Raw genomic sequence first — 12,560 nt, 5'->3', positions numbered from 1 at the left:
TAAGCTGCAGGAGAGGATCCAATTTCTATATATCATGAATATCCAATACAATTTGATAATGTATAAGCTCAATGTGGAAGACACCATTATATTGCCTCAAAATTGCATTCTACTCAGTTCAGAATGTATAAATACTTCATTTAGAAGCAAGAAATTTTCTTTTTCAAAATAAAAGAAAAAAAAGACGCAAGATACTTTATCGCCTAAAATACAGTTTGAATCGTACAAATGAATTGTGAAGTCCCTTATATCTGCAAGGTCTAAAACTCAGCCGAGCCAGGAGTTCGAGGAAAAGGAATAACATCCCTTATATTGTCCATTCCAGTTGCAAATTGGACAAGTCTTTCAAACCCCAAACCAAAGCCTGCATGAGGTACTGCATTCAAGAAGACACTGTATCATGTCATATCATGAGTCAAAAAAAGTACAAATAAGAACAAGAATGGCATCACCCATTAGTCTTTTGAAGATTTCTATCAACAAATTAATTCCTCATAGAAATGTTTGTCCTTGCGAAAGACACCAACATTAGTATGAATTCTGTAACTGTTTTATATACTCTAACTTGATGATAATATTGTAGAGGATTTGGGAAATGAGATTTTTTTTAATTAAATGACATAATTTTAGACTAGGGCAAAAGACCCAAAAGATGGAATGAGACCGTTGAAATTAAAAGAGAAACAAAGCTGGTTAGCAAAAGAATGGGCGATCTATTGTTTTGAAAATGTTTTTTGTCTTATACACAATGTGGTTCAAATAGGAAAAGAGGCTCAAAGGGGAAGACATCTGACCTGAACCATATCGACGCAAATCAAGATACCACCAATATGCATCCTTGTTCAGCTTTAAATCATCTAAACGAGCTTCTAGATACTCAAGCCTTTCTTCTCTTTGGCTTCCACCAATAAGTTCACCAATCTAACAAAGCGACAAACACATCATAAGGACATATACACAAGTATGCATTGTCCATAAATAAGAACATAATACCGGTATATAATCACAAGGCTTAACCCCAAATCAAAGAGCTATATACCATGGAACTCCCATGTTATCCTATCAGGCAAACATGCCAGGCCCCAGCTTAATAACATTCTGACACAAATAAGGTTCTTTTTTTATGTAATATCAAACCTAAATCACTATTCTTTTGGATAGTACTGAAAATTTGATATTCTCAAACACTACTTGATGCCTATAGTAAAGGAGATATCTTATAGATTACCCCTGGAACCAACATGTCCATGGCTGCAACTGTCCTTCCATCATCATTCTGTCGCATATAGAATGCTTTAATATCCTGAAAAAAATAAAAGTCAATAACTTCATTTCATTTGGTTCAATATATGTGTGTGGAGCATATTTAGTAAGAGTGTCAATAAATCTTGACGGTTGGTTCATTTCATACTACTTAAGTGTGTGGTGGTGACCTTAGTAAAAAGATGACAAACCGAAGGTAAAATTTTGCATTTTTTTTCCTTTATAGTTTTTGAGCAGGGAAAGGAGAAGGGGTGTAAGTTGAGCAGAAGAAAAAAAGTTTAGAAGAATGTTACTTCTACTCTATTTTCTCAGCCACTTCTTTCAGATTTTGTGGATTGTATATCTTGCCTCCAAGGTCAAAAGTTGTTGGTCTTTCTTTTACACTGACACTCTTTTTAAAAAATAGGCTTAATATGTTTTAGGTCCCTGATAAATGATCGATTTTTATTTTAGGTATCTAATAAATTTTTCCATTACATTGGATCCCTAATACATCAAATTTTTTGTTGAGTCTGTACCGTCAATTAAGTGATGATGTGACACCATTTGAACCACTGATTATATTGAAAAAATTTATTCACAAGGTGTCACATCATCACTTAATTAACGACACAGATTCAAAACAAAAGTTTTGATATATAAGGGATCCAATGCAATGAAAAAATTTATAAGGGACCTAAAACAAAACAGTCATTTATGAGGGACCTAAAAAATAATTACAATGCCATCCTCTAATGTCTTCCATATGCCATATCCAAAAGATGAGGGGAAAAGTAGCATGCCTTTGGATAGTCTCTAATTATCACAGGGCATCCACTGAATACCTCTTCAGTTATATAACGCTCATGTTCACTCTGAAGATCACTACCCCATTTCACCTGTGTATGCAAGTAGAAAATATGTCAAATACTGACAAGCTTATATGTTGAAAGAAAGACGTGAAAGGAATGCATCTGAATTGTATTTTTTACTTGTGTTTACAGAGATTACATATGATATTTATAGACTTTATCTCACCTAGTCAAGGAAATAAAAGAATAAAAATTATACAAATCAAATCAAATCACATCAAATTTTCCTAATTTTAGGAAATGCAAATCATCCTAAATCTTTGGGCTAATTACAAGAATGATCTTCAGCTTAATTATAGGAATTTTTCCTGATTACATTTCAACATTATACAACAATGACAACAAAACTTGAGTCACATTAGTTAGAGCCAGATACAAGGATCAATGAACAACATTGGGAATAATAATTTTAGCAGATAACACATTCTGAATGAAATGCAGATTAGAATTGGAAGGGGAATGTCCAAGGGTTGGTGGGTAGCAACAAAAGAGAAGTTACAAGACATCCTCTTGGTGTGTTTGATTTGCTAAACAATAAACACTACAGCACAAAAAAATACTTGTTTCATGTTTGATTTTAAAAAATGGTCATGGGATAGAATAAAGCAAAAGCACTGTACAAAAGTAACTGCACATTCATCAGGATTACTGAAAATGATAAAAAAATCTATATTAGTGAGTTACCGGGAATTCAAATTTCTTATTTGCTCCTGACAGCAGATCTATCGCTTCAGTGTAGGTTATTTGCACAACATCTTTATCTGCTACATCCTTTTTTATAATAACATCAAAATAATATGAAGAGATCAAACTGATGATTAAAATTAATATGCCCTAGTATAAATCAGATAAAGGACAGCAATATGATGGTTACACTGAGAACTCATACACTCAAGCGATCAATGATTCCTTTATTAATCCATGCATCGAAAAACTCCATGTCTTCCTTGCAGTTATCGAGAACATGTCTTATCTTCAAGAAACAAATAAATGAAGCGCACAAACTTTAATACGAAGAAATAAATCATAATATAAAATTAAGCTTTGCAGAAATAATCCAAAGGCCATAACAACTTTGTAGTATTTGTGGAATGTAACATACTACAAACTGGAGATAAGCAGTTGCACAAGCCATGTCATCATTTAGATCAGCAAATGCAAGCTCCGGTTCAATCATCTGAACAAACAATGTGATATATGTCCTTTAATTATTGTTCCATTACGATTACACATGCATAACAACAACCAATAAGAAAGACAGAGTAGCTTAGAAACAAAAAGGGATGCCAACACCAGCTTCCTGTTTATTCAAATTGAACACGTAAGAAAAAAAGAAATCACTGACCCAAAATTCAGCCAAGTGCCTAGAAGTGTTAGAATTTTCTGCTCGGAATGTAGGACCAAATGTATACACCTTCATAAGTACAAGATTCAAAGTTTATTTCAATTATCAATTTTAAAATACTAGATTCTAAAGAAGACAAAAACAACTACTAAAATTTAGAGAGAGAAGATGACTATGTACATCAGAGAGAGCAGTGGCATAAGTTTCACCATTGAGTTGACCTGAAACAGTCAAGAATGCTGGTTTTCCAAAGAAGTCCTGATGCACAGAATGCTTCAGATTAGTACATAAAATACAATAACCAACTTGCACACTAATTGAACATTGACAACTTGTATCAAAATAGTAGGGACATTGATCTTACTCACTTGTGACCAGTCAATTAATCCATCATTTGTTTTTGGAATAGCATCAACAGGAGAATCATTAGTTTCATGAGAACTTGGTATCTGTAAATTGAAGAGAGAAAAATCTAAAACTAAATGCTTAACAAGACAAGAAATCGGTGCTTAACAGACTTATGAGTTACAACACTATCATTGCACCATTTTTGAATTACGGAAACGAACTTCCTTTGTTGAGGGGAAAAAATTATCAAAGGACCAATAGTAGTGAGTTGTGACTACTGAGTACTGACTAAACAAAGTAATAACTCTGCATGTCCTCTGTAGAATTTAAAGATTAAAGTTCAAAAACTAGATGTATTAAAGAATTCAAATAAAATCTGACCATATAAGATTTGTTAATTTTGAATTTTTTTTTAAGTATTGAGAATATTTTCCAGACAAGAGTGACTACATAAATGAAAAAATTAGGAAAAACCATTCAAAAGGCTTTGCTCCAAATAGTTTTACTAAAAAAATTGTTTATGAGGGAGTTCAATGATGTTGATTGACACATGTGGCTGATTGCACATAATGAGATTTGGTTGTTGTTGCTAAATTAATATTAACAAGTGTTCTTCAATAAGCCAAAGAGCAGCACCCCATAGGCCATAGGTCCCCTCCTACTCCAGAATCTAGCCTAAAACCAAACCTTAGTAAAGGACAATATAATATTCTCTTTTAAAGATTTAGTTTGCTCTATAATGTGAATTGCATGAGTTATTTCTTCTATTTCATAGTAATTTGGGATGCAGGACTTCTTCCCCCGCAACCATTTGTTTTGTAACAAATTTCCCACTAATGAGATTTTTTGGTGGGACAGGGAAGAGGAGGGAAAAACTGAGCCCTTAAGTATTCAAAGTGCATCAATAACATAAAATTTGATAAAAAAATATTAATATAAAAAGTAAGCAGCTCGTAAAATTGTGAATACCAAGGTAGTAACGCAGAACTGTTCACCCGCACCCTCGCAATCTGATGCCGTGATGATAGGACTGGAGACCCATACAAACCCATTTTCTTGGAAGAACTTATGTGTAGCATATGCCAATGCATTCCTAACCCTTGCAACCTGAATACATTTTGCATCACAAAAAGAAAATGATAATAGTAAAAATATAAAATAAGGTAACTTCCTAGAAGAAAATAGTAACAGAACTTATATGAGTTAATACCCAGTCAGACTTTTATGCATAAAGTACATTAAACATCAAAACATTATATGTAATAAAAAAATATGGGGAAGGAAATTAACAACCAGCACCTAAAAACTCATTGCCACTGTACGAATTTTCTTCATGAACATATGAAGATTATGTAAACTGATTGAGTACCCTCTTGGTAGATAAATTGCAAAAACTACTAAGTAGCTGCAATGAATTTAATTGATAAGGTACAAATTGAAGAGACAACATAACTAGTTAGGTCAGACTATTTTTTGCACTCCACATGAAGCATGATCAACATCAATGGCATCCCACCAGTAAATAGAATGCATCAAATTTTTGGAGATGCCTACCCCACCCCCACCCTCAAACAATTTTTGCTCGTAAAGAAATTCTTCATGATGAATGACAGGAAACCAGCTGCATACTCAATCATCTAGAAATTGGCATCACATAATAGGATAGATGAAAAACAAGAATATTTGAAGAATTTTAAGACAAATTTAAACTAAAGAAGATTAAGGAATTGTTCCTTTTTACATAATGAAGTAAAGGTGTAACTAAGCAAGCAGGTTAAGGTATAAATATGCCAAAAAAAGGGAAACCATACTGCACCAAAAGTATTTGTCCTCGCACGAAGATGTGCTTTTGTTCTTAGAAATTCTCTGCTGGCTCTTTTCTTTTGGATGGGAAAGGAGGGATCGCTTTTGCCAATCTGAAAATATAACCATACATGGCAATTTCTGATTAGTTGACGGCGCAAAAACTGCATTTACTACTTACTCTATGTTAAAAGACTGTTAAGAATGAAGGAGAACTAACCAGTACTATTTTGTTGACCTTCAATTCAACTTTCTGTTTCGATCCTTGACTCTTCACCACAACTCCTTGCACCCACACTGAAGCACCAGTGGTAACCAAGCCAGATTCTACCTAATAACAACCTCCAAACCTTCAATTCAAGAGAGACAGTAATAAATAAAAATCCACAAACAACAACATAGCAAAAAGCAAGCATACCTGATCGTAACCTTCAGCCTCCGAATTCAACACACATTGCATGTTAGAAAGGCAAGAACCATCGTTAATCTACACACAATCAACAAATTACCACTCAATCAGTAATTACGATGTAAGTATGAATGCCAACTGCGATAGAAATTCATTTGCCTAATAATGCCTTGCCTCGAGGAAGGTGACGCTACTCTGAATGCGAAGCGTGCGGACCCAGCCCTGCACGACTAGGTTGCGGCCGAGCACGTCGGCGCCGTCGCCTTCTTTGATTTCGGAAACCCTAAGCTTCCTGCGGAACTGTTGCACTCTGTTGTCGGAGGTGCGAAGCGTCGCGGCGCAAAAAGCGCGGCGAGAGGAGAAGGGAGAGGAATGAGGGAGGAAGAGAGGTTTGTGGAGTGAAAGAAGAGCAAGTGCTGTTGTTGTTGCTGCTGCGTAAGGTTTTGTTCGGAGGTGCCTAACTGCTATTGCGATTGATATGGCTTTTGCGGCGCCAACGCCAATGGTAGCAGCCATTTGCTTGTTGGTGGTGGTGGTGCCTCGCCGACCACACCCTACTCACTCTCCGACAAGTCGTCTTATCCCCCCGTTTAGTTGTTTTCACTGTGTAAAACCAACTCTTTTTTCAGGTCCTCGCCTTGTTTTTGTAATAATTAAATAATTATTAATGTTTTTTTAGTCTGAATTGTGAGATAGTGGGATATTTCTAACCAGATTTATAATCAGGATGTGAACCGCTATTGATAAATAAATAAATATTATTGTTGATTGTTTGCATAAGAAATTAATTAATTGATATTAGTATGAATAAATAGTTTTTTAATATATGAATTAAATTATAATTTATAATAAGTAAATAACTTTGATTATATAAAATATGTTTTAGATTTTGAATAAATAATTTAAATTGAGAGAATTTGATGAGAAGATGAGGCAATATTACACAATTGAGAAGTGTGAAAATCCTCTTAAATTTTATGAATAAAGATAAAGATACAAGTGCAACATAATGTCTAAGTCGAAGAACTAGTTTGAATAATGACATATTTAAATAATGACTCATTTGAATACTGACTACTTTGATTAATATCATTATATCATGCGATTCCATATTTTTCTCTAATTGACTTACATATCTTCTCATAATCTTGCAGTTGCCTCTCCGTTAGCTTGGATGTATCTTTGCAAAGGAGCTTCAACTCAAACTCCATCTCCTTTATCTTCAACTCTCTCTCCTTCATCAAGTTCATCTCCTTCATCATCAGCTCATGCCTCTTCAATCTCAACTCTCTCTCCCTCAACTTGATTTCTAGCATTGCAGTTTTCTCAACAATAGTAGAAGAAGATGCTTCATTTACTTTTGATTTTCTCTTTCTTTTTCCTGCCTTTTGCTCTACATTAGCATCTGGTGATGTGTTCGGATGAAAAGATGGTAAATATGGATGGTCATCATTTATTAAATCTTCGATGAGTTTCCACTCAAGCGTTTCTTCAGGGTCTGAATCACTAGAGTCCATTGTGGAAGGATACTTGGAAACTTAGCCTGGTTTAAATGAATGAAAGAGGTGTGAAAGTGAAAAGTAGTGAAATATTTAAATTTAAGTAAATTGTAGAGGTGAAAGTTTTAAACCAAACACTACCTTTGAGTTTTGAAAGAATTTGATAAGAAATGAAATAAGATTGCACACTAGTTTGAATAACAGTTAGTTTGACTAACAGATATTTGAACAGTAGCCAATTTGACTATCGACTAGTTTAAATGACGACTAATTTGACTAACAATCAATGTTAATAATGACTAATTTGAATGACGGTTAGTTTGAATAGCGCCTAATTTAACTAAAAGTTAGTTTAAATAATGACTAATTTGACTAATGACTAGTTGTTTAGTTTTAACAATGACTAGTTTAAAGTTTGAATAATGGTTAATTTAACTAACATCATTACATTACATAGATTCATAGTTTTAACAATGAATAATTTTAGTTGTTTCTTCGTATCTTGATTATATCCTTGATGATGGATTTGCTCAACAATTGAGTTTGATCGAGTTCCGACCCAAAATTGTCCATCCAACCACAATAATTCCATACCTAGCTAATTCCAGGTGTTTGGCCTTCAACTAAGGCAAGTTTCAAATCAAATCTTTTGAGTTGTGTGGGTTAGTTGATTTGCTTCAAAACAAGTTGGACCTTTATTGGGTCAGGATTATCGGGCCTAAAACAGTTTTTTAACAGCTTCTTATGTTTTTGTTTACTTTTTTCAAAGTTCATTTAATTTTACACACACTTTGTTCTTGTTTAAAGACCACGCGAGACAAAATTCTTTGATAAGCTTAATAGAAACTCAGCCCAAATCATAAGCTTGATAGCAACAATCTAAAATTCATCAAGATCAAATTGAACTGAAAACATGCGCAACTGAGAGACAATTTTCTGGAATAAATGTATCCTTATTTGCTTTTATTTTTCTCCATAATTAATAAGTCAGCAATAAAAGGAACATGATGAATTTTACCAATTGAAATTAAAATATGCAATGCAATGATCTAGCTCATAAGGACATTATCACACGATTAACAGTAAAGATTTTATGAAATGATTTGGCCAAACAATGTTTTCCAACACTAACTATCTCCGTAGTAACAATGGTTTTATGGAGTACTGTATAGAAAAGTGCAATGAAGGAAAGTGAAGCATAAAACATAACTAACCGTGCTTACAGTTGTTTGTTCAGTGATTGTCAATGAGTTCTCTGAAGGCCTCCAGTATTCTCATGTTCTGATAGTTCAAACGTGTAAAATCTTGAATTTAAAGGGTATGAACTCTCCTGCATATATAAAAATGGAAAAAATTTATGCTTTTTACTTGAATACAATGAATCTTTCTAGTAGCCTTCCATTAAAAATGAAGGGACAAAAACAAAGTTTCTGATCAAATAATGAAACACAACTACAGGATATATATGTACATTGAAAAAGAAAGAAAATAAACAGAACAATTTGTATCAAATAAAGGCTTATCTAAAAAAAAATTAAACAATGTATAGATGACACTCTTTTTGTCAGAAACCTGAGCATGTGAAGCACAAAAAAAAATGAAGCTGAATGTTCCTAGTGTAGGTGAGACCTTAAAAATATTCAATAAAGCTTCCTACTGTATTATAAGGATAGTTATTAGTTAATGTTGTTGTAGTGAAACTCAATGTGTAGGTTCCAACTCTCACTTTGATTCCATTCTATCAAACAACTGAACAAGCTACTCTAGAGTCTGCATAGTGAGTTGAAAGCAAATTAAATAACAAGAATCAGTGCAAAGTCGATGAAGCACACAAACACAAAACACAAGCTTCTCAACACTAATATCAATCTACATACAAATCTTTTTAAATCTCGAGAGAACTTTGAATCCAAACTTCAACAGAGCTCACTGTTCCTCCATAATTATGAACACTGATAAAAATAAAGCATAATAACTTACAAAAAATGGAGGCCTTAGAGCACGAAGCGAAGGCAAGCCGAAAGAGATGGAAAGACCGAAGCCAACAGTGGTGGTGTTTTGTTGGAGATGGAAGGAGTGGAGTTAATGAAGTGAGCGAAAAAGATTAATGAGAGGGAAATTTGGACTCAAAGTTCAAAGGACACAGTGTGGAGTAAGACAAGAAACGAGTGAGTGCGTGCGGCACTAGCCGTTGTGCTACCAGATTAATCCGTTAGTGTTTGCTTGTTTGGCGGTGAAAAAGAAATTACTATTCATGAGTAACTTAAAAAAAATTGTGGTTTTGGACTTTTTTTTCTGATTTATTTCAAATAATTGTTCTCCATTCTTTTCCGTTTTTTTTTTCACTACCACAAAAACAAACTCACTCTTAATTTTAGTGAGGTTGTTTGAAACTTGAAAGATCTCAACCCACCAAGTTGTTAATTTCATGTTGTTTTAACTGGTTAAAAAAAAAAAGGCAGTTCATGTGGATCGAGCCGACCTATCAGACTTTTATTATTTTGTACATATTCATATAAATAAAAATTATTAACCACAAAATAATACTAATTATTTTTAATTAATTTGCATGTCTTTAAATTATTTGACAATTTTTTTAAACAAGTCTATGAATTAATTTTTTTTCAACAACTTTTATTTCTTTTTTTTCAATTAGGTCTCCGTCATCAATGACCTTTTATTAATTTATGAAAAAATTATAAATTTGGTCCTTCTATTTGTTTCAGAATTTAATTTTGGTCCCCTTATAATTTAATTTACGAATTTAGTCCCTCATTTTTTGTAATTTCATTATTTCAGTCACCAATCCCAAAATTGGACTTTTGTTAATTACTTACCTTGACTACCACGTATTGTGTTTTTATTGGACGTTGACTTTCACATATCACGATTTTATTGGAGGTTAACATTAATTAAGTACACGAAATTAATGTTCAATAAACGCGTAACACATGACAGTCAATGTCTAATAAAAGTACAACACATGATAGTCAACCTCCAAAATTAATGTCAGGACTGAAATAATGGAATTACAAAAAAATTGGGGGACTAAATTCCTTAATTAAATTATAGGGGGATCAAAATAGAATTCTAAGACAAATAGGCAACTAAATTTGCAATTTTGCCTTAATTTATTCATATTTATATAAGATTAAATCGATTTGAAGGTTGCCATACTTTCACATATTTTCTAATTAGGTCCTTGAACTTTTTTTAATTGGACCATTTTGTTTAATTGTCATTTTAGAAAATCAACCACATACATCTAATTATAAGTACAGACACAAAAACGATCATTTGATGCTTATGGAAAGTGTTATAAGCACAACTAAATTAATTATGAGAAATTTTTGCAGAGTTTCAATCTTTACATGTCAATTCCACCTAAGTATTATATTACAAGACTCTTATAATTGTTTGACTCTAGAAGAGATTGAAACTCTACATAAACTCTCACAATTGACTCAATTATGCTTATGACACTTAAGGGTATCATTCCATTGTTTTCACCTCTGAATTTGTGTTTATGGTGAATTATTTGAAATGATAAACATCTTTATATAAATAAGAATTGTAATAAATAAATATTTTTTTAATATAAATTATATTCTTTCAAATTAATAATAAATAAATATTTTAAATATGTAAATTATACTTTAAATTTATAATAAATAATTAAAATTATGATATGAGAATATTTTTATTTAGTGAATTTTTTAAAATATATTAAAATTAATTTATAGATAAAGGGTAAAAAAATAATAAATTAAAACAATTAAGCACTCGAGAAGGTATATTATGATAAAAATTATAAAAGAAGTAGTTTTGGATGCCTGAGACTCTAAGAGAGACATTTCCAAAAAAAACTAGTTGAGAAAAATTTATTGAGTTTTTTTTTGTCAACAAAAGTTTATTAAATATTAATCATCTTTTTATCAATAATGTTAGTTTGGTTTGAACGTTATTTTTTTGTTTGCAAAGGAAATTGAACTTGCCATCCTTTTTTTTTTGGTTCTCTTTTAATCACCAAACTCATCTTGTATTTCAAATATTAATAATAGGTGAAATAAAATGCACATTTTTTAAAAGAAAAAGCCACTCATTAATATATAATTTGTGTACGGTATAGAAAGGACATATCATATGAATATAAATATTTTATGTGAAAATGAGAATAATTAATCTCAATTATTAAATTAAAATAAAATATCAAGATTAACACATTTTCAATTAAAATTAAAAATTATAAGAGATAGGATTACCTCTATCCTTGTTTCTCCATGATGAGTTTTTTCTTATCGCACCAAAAGAGTATAGGAAGAACCACTAGCTCCATCGTTCGATATTCTTGGAACCCTAATACCAAGTTCACCCTCCATCCCTGCTTTGTGATGGATTTCTTGGAAGAAAGATGAACCAGCTTGCGAATTACCTTCATCTCTACTTCGTGATGAAGAGTTTCTTGTTGTCACACCAAGCCAGCAAAGGAATAACCACCAACACCATTTTGCGACATTCTTGGAACCCTAATACTAGGTTCATCTTCTGTCCCTATTTTGTGGTGATGGGTTTCTTGGAAGTAAGATGAACCAACTTACAAAATTACCTTTGTCTCTCCTTCGTGATAATGAGTTTCTTGTTGTTGTACCAAAACAACAGAGGAAGAACCACCAACTCCATTGTTTGACATTCATGGAACCCTTATGCCAGGTTCATCCTCCGTCCCTGCTTCGTGGTGATGAGTTTCTTGGAAGAAAGATGAACCAACTTGCAAAATTACCTATGTCTTCGTGATGATGAGTTTCTTATTGCACCAAAACAACAAAGGAAGAGCCACCATACCATACAAGCTACAATATTAATATAAAACATATTTTAAAAGGAAAATAAAGCATTTATAATATTTAAAGTATGCCCCTCAACTAGAAAAATTATTAGCATCTAAGATCATCATCAATAATCTTGATCGGTGATATATACATAATTTAATATTTTAAATTGATAAATTCCTTAAATTAAAGAATAACACATTTTATTTTTGT

The 12,560-nt window shown here is 32.4% G+C and overlaps 1 protein-coding gene across 1 annotated transcript; it reads right to left on the bottom strand.

Moving 5' to 3' along the window:
- LOC114393942 (asparagine--tRNA ligase, chloroplastic/mitochondrial-like) lies at positions 1–6,717 on the bottom strand. The gene is made up of 15 exons (XM_028355458.1): positions 6,194–6,717; positions 6,029–6,097; positions 5,831–5,941; positions 5,619–5,723; positions 4,777–4,914; positions 3,828–3,908; positions 3,640–3,717; positions 3,460–3,528; positions 3,217–3,291; positions 3,004–3,087; positions 2,799–2,885; positions 2,046–2,141; positions 1,229–1,303; positions 795–921; positions 1–376 (listed from the first exon to the last, which is right to left on the bottom strand). The coding sequence occupies exons 1-15, from the start codon at positions 6,533–6,535 to the stop codon at positions 261–263; spliced, it is 1,653 nt and encodes a 550-aa protein (XP_028211259.1). The 5' UTR covers positions 6,536–6,717; the 3' UTR covers positions 1–260.
- Between the last annotated feature and the right edge of the window lie 5,843 nt (positions 6,718–12,560).

Source organism: Glycine soja, chromosome 17, assembly GCF_004193775.1.
Source record: "Glycine soja cultivar W05 chromosome 17, ASM419377v2, whole genome shotgun sequence".
Classification (NCBI taxonomy): Eukaryota; Viridiplantae; Streptophyta; class Magnoliopsida; order Fabales; family Fabaceae; genus Glycine; species Glycine soja.
This window is presented reverse-complemented; position numbering and strand designations above follow the sequence as displayed.